The following is a 13440-nucleotide window of genomic DNA, read 5'->3' as shown; positions in this document are numbered from 1 at the left end:
TTTCTCTGCTCATTGTTTGTTTTTGCAACAACAAAGCATGTGTTGAGTGAGCGCTGAGCAAACGCTGCCTTTTTCGGTCTGCGTGGTGTTAAAGCGCTGATGGCTGCCGCCGCCCGGGCCTGAAACCACCACTAAAGGATACGCCGGGCGCTGAGGTCGCGTGGAAACCTCGTATGTCTAAAACCGTTACTTTTTCTGGGAATCGAAGGGGGGTCGGGGGGGATAACCTATGGTCCAATGCATCTAATTTAGTTATTCTTATATAGTCGCAAGCTCTTGTTAGTGCTTTTCATTGGTTCAATATTTCTGAAACACCACCGACACACGATTGATTGATTGATTGATTGATTGATTGATTGATTGAATACTTTATTAACCCTTTGCAAAAAGTATAGGCACAGCTCATAGCTCGTAGCGCGCCACCGAGTGGCGCGCTACAAGCTTGTAGGTCTGCTATTTCGTGAAAATGTGGCGCAAATCATTGAATATATATTTCAGAGCGAACATTTTTAACTAAAATATTGGCTTCTGTGGGGGTCCCTGGAACTACATTGAGATGGGGGTCCGTGGCCCAATAGAGATAATTCTGGGGGTCCTTGACATGAAAAAGGTTGAGCACCACTGACATAGAAACATGGGTTTTTCAGAAAAATGTTAGGATTTAGAAGCCTTTTTTTTAATCGACCTCAGTCCAAAATAGGTACAAAGAAACTTGAAAAAGTAGAAAGACAGAACTACGAGGTTTTCGGCGGTCGCTGCCGCTTCGACAGGCGATGATGTGTTCCAGTCGCGGCCCGGGCCTCGCTTCCAGATGTTTGCTTCCAGATGTCTGCGTGCTGGCGAGCGTGTCAGCGAGCGCTATAGGCCTCGGCTCGGCCATGATGTCACCGGGAGGGACGTCGGCGAAAAGAGAAACACAATGTCGGTTGTTCGAGTTAGGCCCTGAGTTGAGACGAAGCAGGCCGAACGATTAGGGGGATGTATGTAAGAACACAGCAGTGTCTTCCATTACAGTTGCCCTGATCAAAGGCACGACGCATTGAGCGAAACAGATTGTTTCTTTGCAAATGACTGCACATGGAGTGCTGATTGATATTCGGAGCTCAACCACTTAAACATGATATATATATATTTGTTTGATCGGGTATTGGTTTTTGGAAAGAGCTGCCTTATCTGTGTGTCATGCGGTCTCGATCTAAACGTTCCTATAATGAAAAAATTAAAATACTGTTATGGAAAATGCTACAGACTAGTGTTGCATTTTACATTTCTTTTGTGAAATGCCTTCAAATAGGGACGCTAGATTTCAACTTTTTCAAGTGTTTTGCTTTTTTTTCTCCTTTCTTTCTTTCTTTCTTTCTTTCTTTCTTTCTTTCTTTCTTTCTTTCTTCTTATTTTTATTTTTTACAGTTATTGGCCTATTTGACAGGTATATTTCACAGATATATTTTTCACAATGACCCTTCCACATAAGTGTGTTTTTCGTTTTGTTTGCTCGTTTGCTTTTGTACCCATTTTTCTCTCCAATGTAGTCTTTATGCCAGTTGATTCCTCCCAACACACATTTATATGTGTTGTGTTGTGTTGTTGTATCCTATACTGACTCACCTGCCAGTGAGGAGCCCCCGCCGAACGTCCGTCCCACCCCTCCTGTATCCTATACTGACTCACCTGCCAGTGAGGAGCCCCCGCAGAGCGGCCGTCCTACCCCTCCTGTATCCTATACTGACTCACCTGCCAGTGAGGAGCCCCCGCCGAGCGTCCGTCCTACCCCTCCTGTATCCTATACTGACTCACCTGCCAGTGAGGAGCCCCCGCCGAGCGTCCGTCCTACCCCTCCTGTATCCTATACTGACTCACCTGCCAGTGAGGAGCCCCCGCCGAGCGTCCGTCCTACCCCTCCAGTATCCTATACTGACTCACCTGCCAGTGAGGAGCCCCCGCCGAGCGTCCGTCCTACCCCTCCTGGCCAACAATCCCTGCCTGACAGGCTGGTGTTTGTATATAGACGCTCGAAAGAGCCGGACGGACCATGGTAGATTCAAACTCACAACCTTGGCGGCGGTGGTGGGCAGCAATATTTTTATTCAAAATGACATGGGTACCGAAATGCATCGGCCATGCATTCACTCACCCGCGAAGACTATAGAACCTTGAAACGTTAAAACTCTTTGTTTTCGTATAAACGTATGCTGTCTGTAGTTCTGTTCCCACGAGGCCTAACCCACTAACCTGGACCTCCAAAAGCGATGATTTATTTACTATTTGACCCGTATCTTATCACCAGGCATTATATTTTTTACGTCGTCGTGGCATATTTCCGATGTAACGTGAAATAGAGAAGGAAGGAGTCAAAACGTTCACAGCTGTGTTTTAAAAAGAATCCGCGGGACGAGAATAGCCGACAGGAAAGTCTTCCCCCCGTTGGGCGGGCGGCGAGGCGAGGCGTGGGTGATTCTCTTGTGGACGGTCCCAGTTTGGACATGAGATGAGTTATGGCTGAAAAGACGGCGTGACCCGAAACGTCTGCACGCACGCACGCACGCACGCACGCACACACACACACACACACACACACACACACACACACACACACACACACACACACACACACACACACACACACACACACACACACACACACACACGCCGTTGCATAACACAGCATGGTGTAGCACCCATCTGCTCCTCATAACGCAGAGCTTTATACCCTCTGCACATTCCTACCGGTGTCTGCTCAACATGTGTGTGTGTGCGTGCGTGTGTGTGTGCGTGTGTGTCTGTGTGTCTGTGTGTGTGTGTGTGTGTGTGTTGTGTGTGTGTGTGTGTGTGTGTGTGTGTGTGTGTGTGTGTGTGTGTGTGTGTGTGTGTGTGTGTGTGTGTGTGTGTGTGTGTGAGTGAGTGAGTGAGTGAGTGAGTGAGTGAGTGAGTGAGTGAGTGAGTGAGTGTGTGTGTGTGTGTGTGTGTGTGTGCATGTACAGACGGGAATTGCTATTCTTGTGATTGCAGAATTTGAGAAATTGACATGTGTGATATGTCTCATAAGAGAATTTGTTTTATGCGTGGGGGAAATGATTTTTAGAGTTAAAAGGCCAAAACCACACCAATGCAACAACTCCTTGCAACAAAACAGTTTTAAGGACATGTCACACCAATGCAACTCCTTGCAACTACAGCCATTGGGGGATAATGCTTACATGCAACTACTCGCAACCGTTTGCAAGGAGTTGCATGGTGAATCATTGGTGCGGTTTGTTGGGCCTTTTAGGATTACAATTAGGACAATATTGAGGTTAGCGTTAGGCATTTAAAGGTTAGGTCCAGGGGGTTCATTTTTTTTGTCATGCACCGAAAATACCCGATCTACAAGCTCACAACGCATCGCCCTGTGACACATTGTGAGCTTGTATCTTCGGCTTTAGGGTAAAAAATGGCAAACGATGCCATTCTTAAAAAGGACGCCCGAAAATGTTGATGTCCTCACAACTACAGTAATACAAATGTGCACGCGTGCGTGCGTGCATCTGTGCGTGGGCGGGTCTTCCCGCATGTGTGTTTTTTAATGAGCGTATCGCTCGGGATTGATGCGTGTGCGTGTTGTTTGTGGTGGAGGCTGATCCATGTGTGTTTGAATGCATGTCGGGGAGGCCAGAAGAAGTCATCACCTCTCACTTTCTGCAGAACCTCCTCCCCTCCCGATGGCGTATGTATGAGTTATGAACTGAGGGGGAGGCAGCCACTCAATAACACACAGGGGGGCGCGTGTGTGTGTGTGCATGTGTGTGTGTGTACATGTGCGTGCGTGTGTGTGCGAGAGACTGCTAGTGAGAGGCCTGGAGTGTGATCTTTCTGTCCAAGGTCGAGGGGAGTTGAACTAGTCCTGTCTATCCATCAGCCACTGTGTGTGTGTGTGTGTGTGTGTGTGTGTGTGTGCGTGTGTGCGTGTGTGCGTGCGTGCGTGCGTGCGTGCGTGCGTGCGTGCGTGCGAGACAGATGCAGACACAACACGTCGAGGCCCCCCCCCCCCCCCCCCGGGGACTACAGGGGCCCCCCCTTGGCGGCTATCTCTGCCTGGCTCTCTCTGCCAGGATCTCACGCTGTGGGTGGGATGGATGCGATTGGTCGGAGACAGGAGGAGGGGGCGGGACCATGACATCACACTCTTTACGGCCACACTAGTTTTAGACCAAACGAGCCGTGCCATGAAGCACGTCTGACGGCTTCAAGAGTTGTCTCCAAACCTCTCCATGTTGCGCTACGGCTCGGTTTCAGGTCTACTTCACTAGATCTCAGAGGCAAATATTGCACATTACGACTTGACAACTTTAGCTACTAGTTACTTTGTAGATTTTGATTATTATTACAAAACAAAGTGGTCCCTTACAGGTCTGTAACCGTTGAGAGTACAAATGGACCCTTATGGGTCTGTAACTCTGAGAATGTACACGTATGGTGGTCCTCGACATGTAGGGTATTTGAAGACCCCTCAGGGGCCTCTCTTCAATGTGACCGGTTCCCTGACTGATGACCTCTGGCCACTGCCTGCCTTGATTGGCTTTGAACTTTGACCTCATGTTTGACCGAGCCCTGTGTTTTTTCCCTTGTTTCCATAGAAACCAGCACCCCGGCAGACACGGCCACGCCCACCCTGCCCGCCGGCATGGAAACCAGCACCGCCTCCGTGTCAACGACAGGTGAGATCTACGTCTACGTTCACTGGGAGTACAACTGGATTAGCTTGAAAACATACTTAACCCATTCTGACCTGAGATCAGATTCTAAAAATGTCTTCTACATCCTGACAGTTTTCTGAAAAAGCTATGTTTCTATGTCGTTCTTCGATTTTTCAAAAATAGCAGACCTACAAGCTCGTAGCGCGCCACTCGGTGGCGCGCTATGAGCTTGTAGATCTGCTATTTTTCAATAGCTAAAGCATAACATACAGTAATGCTAGCACCAAAAGGTATAGCAAAATTAAAAGTACTCATTATGCAGAATTCCCATTTCAGAAGTATATACTGTATATATCATGCTAGTTGACTTTTATTGTTGATCATTAACAACTGAAGTGCTATTTTGGATACTTTTGCTATTCGAAAATAGCTGGCTATTTTTTGAAGAACTTTTGAAGAATTACTCTGCCATGTAATGTAACTAAAGCTGTCAAATAAAAATGTGTTTGACATGCAGTGGTGCGAAAATACAACATGTATAGCGGAAGTCAAGTAAAGGTGCTTTGAAATAGTTCTCAAGTACATCGGTCGACTATACACGCAGTTACTTGACAATACTGCTAAAGTGGACGATGTTCTATGTAAAAACAATGACTGCATAAGTAACTGTAACATCTCCATTCAAAGCAAGACGGTGGTGAACATTTCTTCTGTTCTCTGAAATGACTGACAGTGATTTCCTCTCTCTCTCTCTCTCCCTCCCCCCGGCGGTCCCCGGCAGCAGGCTCCCATGGTGCGTGTGACTTTGAGCAGGGCCTGTGTGGGTGGACCCACGACCCCAACGCGCCTCTCCTGTGGTCCCTGCACCACCACGGTGAGTGACCCTCACCCCACCGCGGTCACCGTTTAGATCTGCTTTAATTCCATCACACCCTGCGGACATTACACGCTCTTGTTTTTTACTTTATGTGGTTTACCGTCTGCTGCCATTTTTATGCGGCTGTATAGAGGGGTTTGCACATTGCATAAACTCAGTGGCAAATCCAGTGGCAAAGTGAGTTTAATGTCGTTTAACGGCGTTTAATAATACAATCAGATAAGACTTTTCTGTTTGGATGTCAAGGCCAGAAAGTAGGGTTTTTTTTGCCACTCAGTAGGTGTTCCTGCATAACTTCAGGGTATATTAATGATGTCACGTGCATACCCTCTATTTTGGTGTAAGCACGAGGTTGACCAACACAATTGATTTGACTTGAAATAAACTTTAGGCCAGCGGTTCTCAACTTGTGGGTCCACTGGTGGGCCGTAAGGATATTTAGCGAGAGGGCCGTCAAATGATTGGCCAAAAATGTATGTTTTTAAATGATAAAGTAAAATTAAAAAAGTGAGTTAGTTCCATTGATTCAAGCCAGAACACAATTGATTGATCGTTAAAATCTGCGCAGCTGGGTGAAGCTGAAACCCGAATTTCAAACGCTGGTTGGATAAAGTAACGCCGGCATATTATTGGTCCCTTTACACCGCTAGAAGAGAGAAAATAGGCCTGGCTCAGCGGTCCAGGCACCTTGGCTGGTAATCCAGTCTGGCAGTGTGCCGCGGGTTTGACTCCCGATCCCGACGGCCTTCACTGCATGTCTCCCCCCCCCATCTCTCTCCCCATTTCCTGTCAGCCTACTGTCTGTCCCTCCATAAAAAAATATAAAATAAAGGCGAAAGCCACAAAAAAAACGGAAAACGAAAATATATATCCATAGTAAAGGCTCCAAAAGCATAAATCCCTGTCGCAGCAGAATAAAAAACATCTGCTGTATCTTTTATGAATACGGCTTCACTTGTGAACCGCGAGGGTGTATGAAAGGAAAAGTGAGTCATTATTCCTTCAAGATAGAGGGGCGCAGATGGAAGTCTCGGTGATCCTCATCGGGAGGGTATGCGCCTGCAGTAATGGCTGAGCATTAAAATGGCCGAGCAGGGAATGGCATCTCACTCTCTGGAATCTCCCCGTTCCCCAACTAAACTTTAATAAGAAGAGCTACTGGCTCTTAACCCATTTTGGGCGGGAACCCCCGTTGGTGTTTTAAGCATTATGTTATACTTTAGCTATTGAAAAATAGCGGATCTACAAGCTCATAGCGCGGCACCAAGTGCCGCGCTATGAACTTGTAGGTCTGCTATTTTTGAAAAATCGTGAAAATGTGGCCCAAATGTTTGAATATATTCTTTCCCAGCGAATGTTTTTAACTACAATCTTTGCTACTGGGGGGGGGGTCCCTGGAACAACATATTTTCAGATGGGGATCGGCATATATTTTTGGGAGTCCTTCACAAGAAAATGTTTGAGAACGACTGACAATAGAAACATAGTTTTTTGCAGAAAACTGTCAAGATTTAGAAGACATTTGTGGAATCGTCCTCAGGTCAAAATGGGTTAACCCCTTGGTGTCCCGTGTGTCGGCACGACACGCCAGACAAATCGTGTGACGAGCCGGTCAGGCGTTTTTTTATGTCTCAAGCGGGACCTGTAGGCCCCCAGATGGAAATGTTGCGTGTGTATGTCTGTACTGTACGCTAGCCTAAAGGGCCATTCACACTGAGCTCTATAACGACAGCCAGCCAGTGGTGGTGTTGAGCAGCCTGCACCGCTCAGTTCACAGGGGTGTGATTTTTTTCTATTACATTGAAAACTGAGAATATATTGAGAGCGACATTTAAAGGACCATTATCAATTCATAGTATATCGTATAATCACCATGTCCATGAATAGCTTTTATTTTCAGACTGTGTCTGTCTACTTTCTCCATAATCATTAAAACTTTACACTTCTAACCTGAATAATTGAGTCAAAGTAGGCTAATGAATTTCATTTCCTAATCAATCTTTTCTCGAGGGGCGGTTTTTCGGCCAGACTTTTCAAACCAATTCACGATTTGTTTGAAATCCATTCAAGCGACTCCATAAAGTCCATTATGCCATAACTTAACTTTCACAAGACAAATAAGCACGTCATGGAGATCACTATGGTGGATAAAAGGTTTCCAAACCTTTTAGTTCAAGACCCAGAATAACTGTGACGTCTCCCTGGCCTCCCCGTGACCCAAACTATTGAAAATAGCACACCTACAGTATAAGGTTCTTGTAGTCTGCTATTTCAGGTCTTGTAGATCTGCTATTTCAGTACATTTGAATTACTTTTATTTTGTTTGATGGCATTTCTTTAAAAGAATGTTAGATTCTTTATTTGTGTGTGTATATATATTTAAAAAAAATGTAAGAATTTTAAAATAATAGAAAAAGATGTAGAAAACACAACATTTTAAATACAAAAATACATAAAACATACTCACGACCCATAAAAATGGGTCTGCAACCGACCCCAAAACGGGTCCCGTTCCCAGCGTTTGGGCAAGCACTGTGGGATACGCCATCTCTCACGTTTCAAGTCTCTGCAAGCTAATGTTCACACAGTAACTGTCCTGAAGTGAACTGGATCCCCTGGAACATCAAACAGATGTACTGTGCTTTTGGAAAAGTATGATCAGTGATGTAAAAAAAAGAAAAATCTACTGCCAGGCACAGCCAGCACAGTCAGACCACGGATAATTATGATCCTTCAATTATTAACCCATTTTGGGCGGGAACCCCCTTTGGTGTTTTAAGCATTATGTTATACTTTAGCTATTGAAAAATAGCAGATCTACAAGCTCATAGCGCGCCACCGAGTGGCGCACTACGAGCTTGTAGGTCTGCTATTTTTGAAAAATCGTGAAAATGTGGCACAAATCTTTGAATATATATTTCAGAGCAAACATTTTTAATTAAAATATTGGCTTCGGGGGGTCCCTGGAACTACATATTTTGAGATGGGGGTCCGTGGCCCAATAGAGTTAATTCTGAGCAATAGGTTTTTCAGAAAAATGTTAGGATTTAGAAGCTTTTTTTTTAATCGACCTCAGTCCAAAATGGGTTAAATACCTGTTCCTGTACCCTCTGACGCTGAAACACATTCTCATTCCCCATTTTTTTGGGCTTTATTTCTGACGTCTAACCCCAATTAATAGTACCGCTCAGCGTGTCCATCAAAGAGCTGGAGCTCGCACAAAAACTAATTTCACCCACTGCTCTATGCCTGTAAACCTGTGATGTGACGAGAAAAATGATACCCACTTCAACCTAGTATATATTCTTCATTTTACATCAAATTGTCTATTTAGTAGGCTATTTTTAATCTAATGTATTATCTCAAAGTACAAATTTGAATCAAGGAATTTTACTTGTAACAGCAGTTGCATTTCTGTTTTACTTTAACCCATTTTGGGCGGGAACCCCTTTTGGTGTTAGCATTACGTTATACTTTAGCTATTGAAAAATAGCAGATCTACAAGCTCATAGCGCGCCACCGAGTGGCACGCTACGAGCTTGTAGATCTGCTATTTTTGAAAAATCGAAGAACGACTGACATAGAAACATAGCTTTTTCAGAAAACTGTCAGGATGTAGAAGACATTTATAGAATCTGATCTCAGGTCAAAATGGGTTAATAATGCGGCACTAGTGTAACCTTTTGATGAATACAATTGTATGTTGTCCAATATGTACAGTATAGAGGAGTATGATAATACAATATATAACTTATACAATATGTATGGTATAGAGGAGTATGATAATACAATATATAACTTATACAATATGTATGGTATAGAGGAGTATGATAATACAATATATAACTTATACAATATGTATGGTATAGAGGAGTATGATAATACAATATATAACTTATACAATATGTATGGTATAGAGGAGTATGATAAAACACTATATAACTTATACAATATGTATGGTATAGAGGAGTATGATAATACAATATATAACTTATACAATATGTATGGTAGAGGAGTATGATAAAACAATATATAACTTATACAATAATTGGGGAGGTTGTATTTTGTCTCCCTGCTCTTCCATTGAGACATTTTTAAGTAAGCCTGTCTGAGCTTTTACTTGACGCTCATAGGGGCTCATAGCGTGATACGGCTTGATGTACGAGTACACCCCCTGGACATGACGCTAGTATGACGCAGGGACTTTACCACCCAATCCAACCCTTGATGCTATGAGTGCCAAGCAGGGAGGCATTGGGGTCCCATTTTCCCAGAGTCTTTGGTATGACCCGGCCGGGGATCAAACCCCGGCCTCCCAGTCCCAGCTGGGCAGACACTCGGACACTGAGACATTTAGATAACGTGTCAAAGGTCATGTCTTACCTAGACAGGATCTGACAGCAGGCAAGTCTCTATTAGCTCAATGGTAAATACATAAATAACAAAATCAGCACTTCTGTCATACCATCTGGAGCAACGGAAGCTCTATCATGAGTAAGCAATAAGGAAGTGGAGCCTCCTCCCCACTTCTGTTTCGTCTTACAGTCTGCAAATGTATATCCCAATCTAAATAGAAATAATCTAAACATATATAGCTTGCTGCTTTAGCAGAAACGGATATTAAAAAAGTTAAATGTAAAGATATTTTAAAATATATCTTCACGAGCGCGGAAATGGCAGCTTCATTACTCGGTGTAGTTCTAAGATTCTGTTTGTAAGCATTCGGGAGATTGTGGAATAGTACGCGAGACAGAAGAGGAAAGTTACATGAGTAATACATCAGAGCATGTTCCACCACCGCATCTCGTCTCGTACATCTTCCGAGTGGTGCTTTTAAGCATTGTACAACATCCCCCCCCACCCCTCCCCCCCACCCCTCCCCGCCCGCCACCCCCACAAAAAGCCCATTAGCGGGAACCTGCTAACTAGGGCTTCACAGATTGAGGCCTTGTTTGCTTGGCCGCTGCGGGACTCCGCCGCTGTGTGAAATGGATTAATAGCGCTCCTTCCATCCTGTACATACATCAGAGCGAGGCCGGCGGAGATTATGAGCTGTCTGCCGAAACAGGAGGCAGAGCGATGGGGGAAGGTCGGGGGGTGGGGGGGGGGGGGGGGGGGTAGGTGGGTGGGTGTGCTGCCTGACGATGTTGCGTTCCACCGCCCAGCTGACAGGGGCTCGGAGGCCTCGAGTGGGATCGATAAGCTCTTTAGCCGTGCATTCGTCGCTGCTGTATGTCAAGTAGCGTAAAATAGCCGAGAAAAAGAAATCTCACAACATTTAGACGGGCAATTTGTCCATAGGCAATGTATACCAAATGACCGTCTATTATTGCCGTATGTTTGTCGATTCGTGCCAGATATTTGTCTTTTCAACAACCGCGTGTATGTGTGTTTGACAAACGTTCGCCTAATTTCGACATAATAGTTTTCGCCTATTGTGACATGCTCAGAACAGGGCTTCATTGTGGTTTAAAGACGGTCGATAAAATGGCTCATGGAGTCACAGTAGCGTTTGGTGAGCTGAACGCAGATATGCACAGGGCTCTTATGATGCACGTGGACACACACTGAACATGCACTATACGGCGCACACGAGGTGCAGGTGTGTGAAAAGGCCAAGGGACACACACACACTGTCCCACGTGCTGTCTGACTCCCACCGACACACACATGCACACAAGCACCGCACGCGCACGTATAGGCGTACGCATGCACAAACAAACACACAAACACACACACTTCCTATAAGAGGTGATTTAATCAGCAAATTGTTGATATTGGACATTTTCCCACAGGAACCACTTATGAAGTTCCTCCCCAGACACCTTGCTATTAAGGAACTCTCTCACACACGTCACGAGATCTCATTATTAACATACACAATGTATTGCGTGCGCGCGCACACACACACACACACACACACACACACACACACACACACACACACACACACACACACACACACACACACACACACACACACACACACACACACACACACACACACACAAACAAGAGTCAGACACAGCACATACAGGCTCTCCATTCATAATATGCTGTGTGACTGTGTCCCAGTGGAATTGGTGTGGGTCTCTCCAGGCGAGCAGAGCAAACATCCTCTGGGGCGTAAACAGACGTCTTGGGCCTCGGTGACGTTCCTCTGGACAATAATATGCTGTTGTCCAAATCACTTCACCTGGAAGAGGTTAGACCAGAGCAGAGGGAGAGAGGAACAGGGGGGGGGGGGGTAAATCAGTGCTGCGCGACGTCTCCGAGTGGTGGTCTCTCTGACTGTACGGGGCTCCATTCTTCTGTTAGGCGTGTGTTTATGCGTCGACATCCCCCCTCCATTGTGCGCCTGACAATGTTACTGTTAGTAATTGTTGGTAATTGTTGGTAATTGTTGATTGGTTGGCCTTTTGTTTCACGGCAGCGGCTGAGATTCGAATGCGATCTGTATCTCTATGGGTCTGTTGTGTGCGTGTGCGTGCGTGCGCGCGCGCGCGCGAGAGAGAGAGAGAGAGAGAGAGAGAGAGGGTGGAGAGAAATATAGATCCTCAATTCCTCAAACTGCTGTAACCTTGTATTTTTCTTTTTCCATTTCAAATAAGCTAAACTAAACCAAAAGACAAAAGCCTCTTAAAAAACGGGTGCTTTTGTGTTACGATATAGCGCTGGAATGAGCTTGAGGGGCATGAAACTCTAGGCCGGTTTTGTCATTTGTTTTCCAGTTCAGGTATAAACAACAGCAGCAGTAAAAAAAAAAAAAAAGAAAAGAAAAAACATGGCAGGCCTGGTGAGCAAAGCAGCTGCAACTAATAACACTAATAATGGGTGTGTTAGATTTACGTGTGCCCACAGCCATGGATGTGCCACTGGTCAGTGCTTGCACGTTCACGCACACACGCACGCACGCACGCACGCACACACACACACACACACACACACACACACACACACACACACACACACACACACTTGCCGTTAATTTGATCAGTTGTAGCTGTGTTGCTCAGATGCAGCCTGCCATGTTTTTATATAAGCTCATGGTTTCATCTCCCTTTACGCGCAGCATCTCAGCCCTTTAGAAATGGACCCTTGTGGGCACTCGGGTGGCGCTATGTGGTAAAGTATAGCTGCACACTGTCGAGCGTCTATATACAAACACAAAATGGTCCACGTCCGGTGGAGGGACGCCGGACAGGGAGGGTGATATTTGTCACTATTATTCAATTCTATTTCCTATGGGCTGTGGTGGCACCTGTCAGCGGGGAGCGTTGGGGGGTGGGTGGGAGAGGAGTAGGACTCCTTCACTGGCAGGTGACCCGGTAGGATTCAACAGCAGTGACAACCGACAGCATGCACATGGTAGTGTGTGTGGCTGTGGGGTGGAATTCATTGGCTTAACCCCTTTTGGTGTTTTAAACATTATGTTATAATTTAGCTATTGAAAAATAGCAGATCTACATGCTCATAGCGCGCCACCGAGTGGCACGCTACGAGCTTGTAGGAGCTTGTATTTTTGAAAAATCGTGAAAATGTGGCACAAATCTTTGAATATATTCTTTCAGAGTGAATGTTTTTAACTCAAATCTTTGCTTCTGGGGAACAGCATATTTCCAGATAGGGGTCGGCGCCGGCGGCCAATTACATATATTTCTGGGGGTCCTTGACATGAAAATGTTTGAGAACCACTGACACAGAAACATGGGTTTTTCAGATAACTGTCAGGATGTAGAAGACATTTTTAGAATCTGATCCCAGGTCAAAATGGGCTAACACTATCATATTGAAATGAACACTGGATTCATATGCGTCTGCCTCTCTCTCTCTCTCCGTGTGTCCAGAACTCAACAGCTACCTGTCGGTGGAAGCCAGCCCCAAGACGGC

General features: G+C 45.4%; 1 protein-coding gene across 1 annotated transcript in view; it reads left to right on the top strand.

Annotated features, from left to right (window-relative positions):
- Positions 1 to 13440, top strand: part of LOC306917595 (neuropilin-2-like) — a 127268-nt gene that overhangs the window by 95628 nt on the left and 18200 nt on the right. The window contains exons 13-15 of the mRNA XM_079495891.1: positions 4614 to 4694; positions 5455 to 5547; positions 13398 to 13440. The exon at positions 13398 to 13440 is cut by the window's right edge and continues 223 nt beyond it. Coding sequence (XP_079352017.1) covers positions 4614 to 4694; positions 5455 to 5547; positions 13398 to 13440 — 217 coding nt within the window. The remainder of the gene's footprint in view (positions 1 to 4613; positions 4695 to 5454; positions 5548 to 13397) is intronic.

This window comes from Electrona antarctica (assembly GCF_951216825.1).
Source record: "Electrona antarctica genome assembly, chromosome: 24".
Lineage (NCBI taxonomy): Eukaryota > Metazoa > Chordata > Actinopteri > Myctophiformes > Myctophidae > Electrona > Electrona antarctica.
The sequence above is the reverse complement of the archived record's forward strand: the minus strand, read 5'-3'. Positions and strand labels throughout refer to the sequence as shown.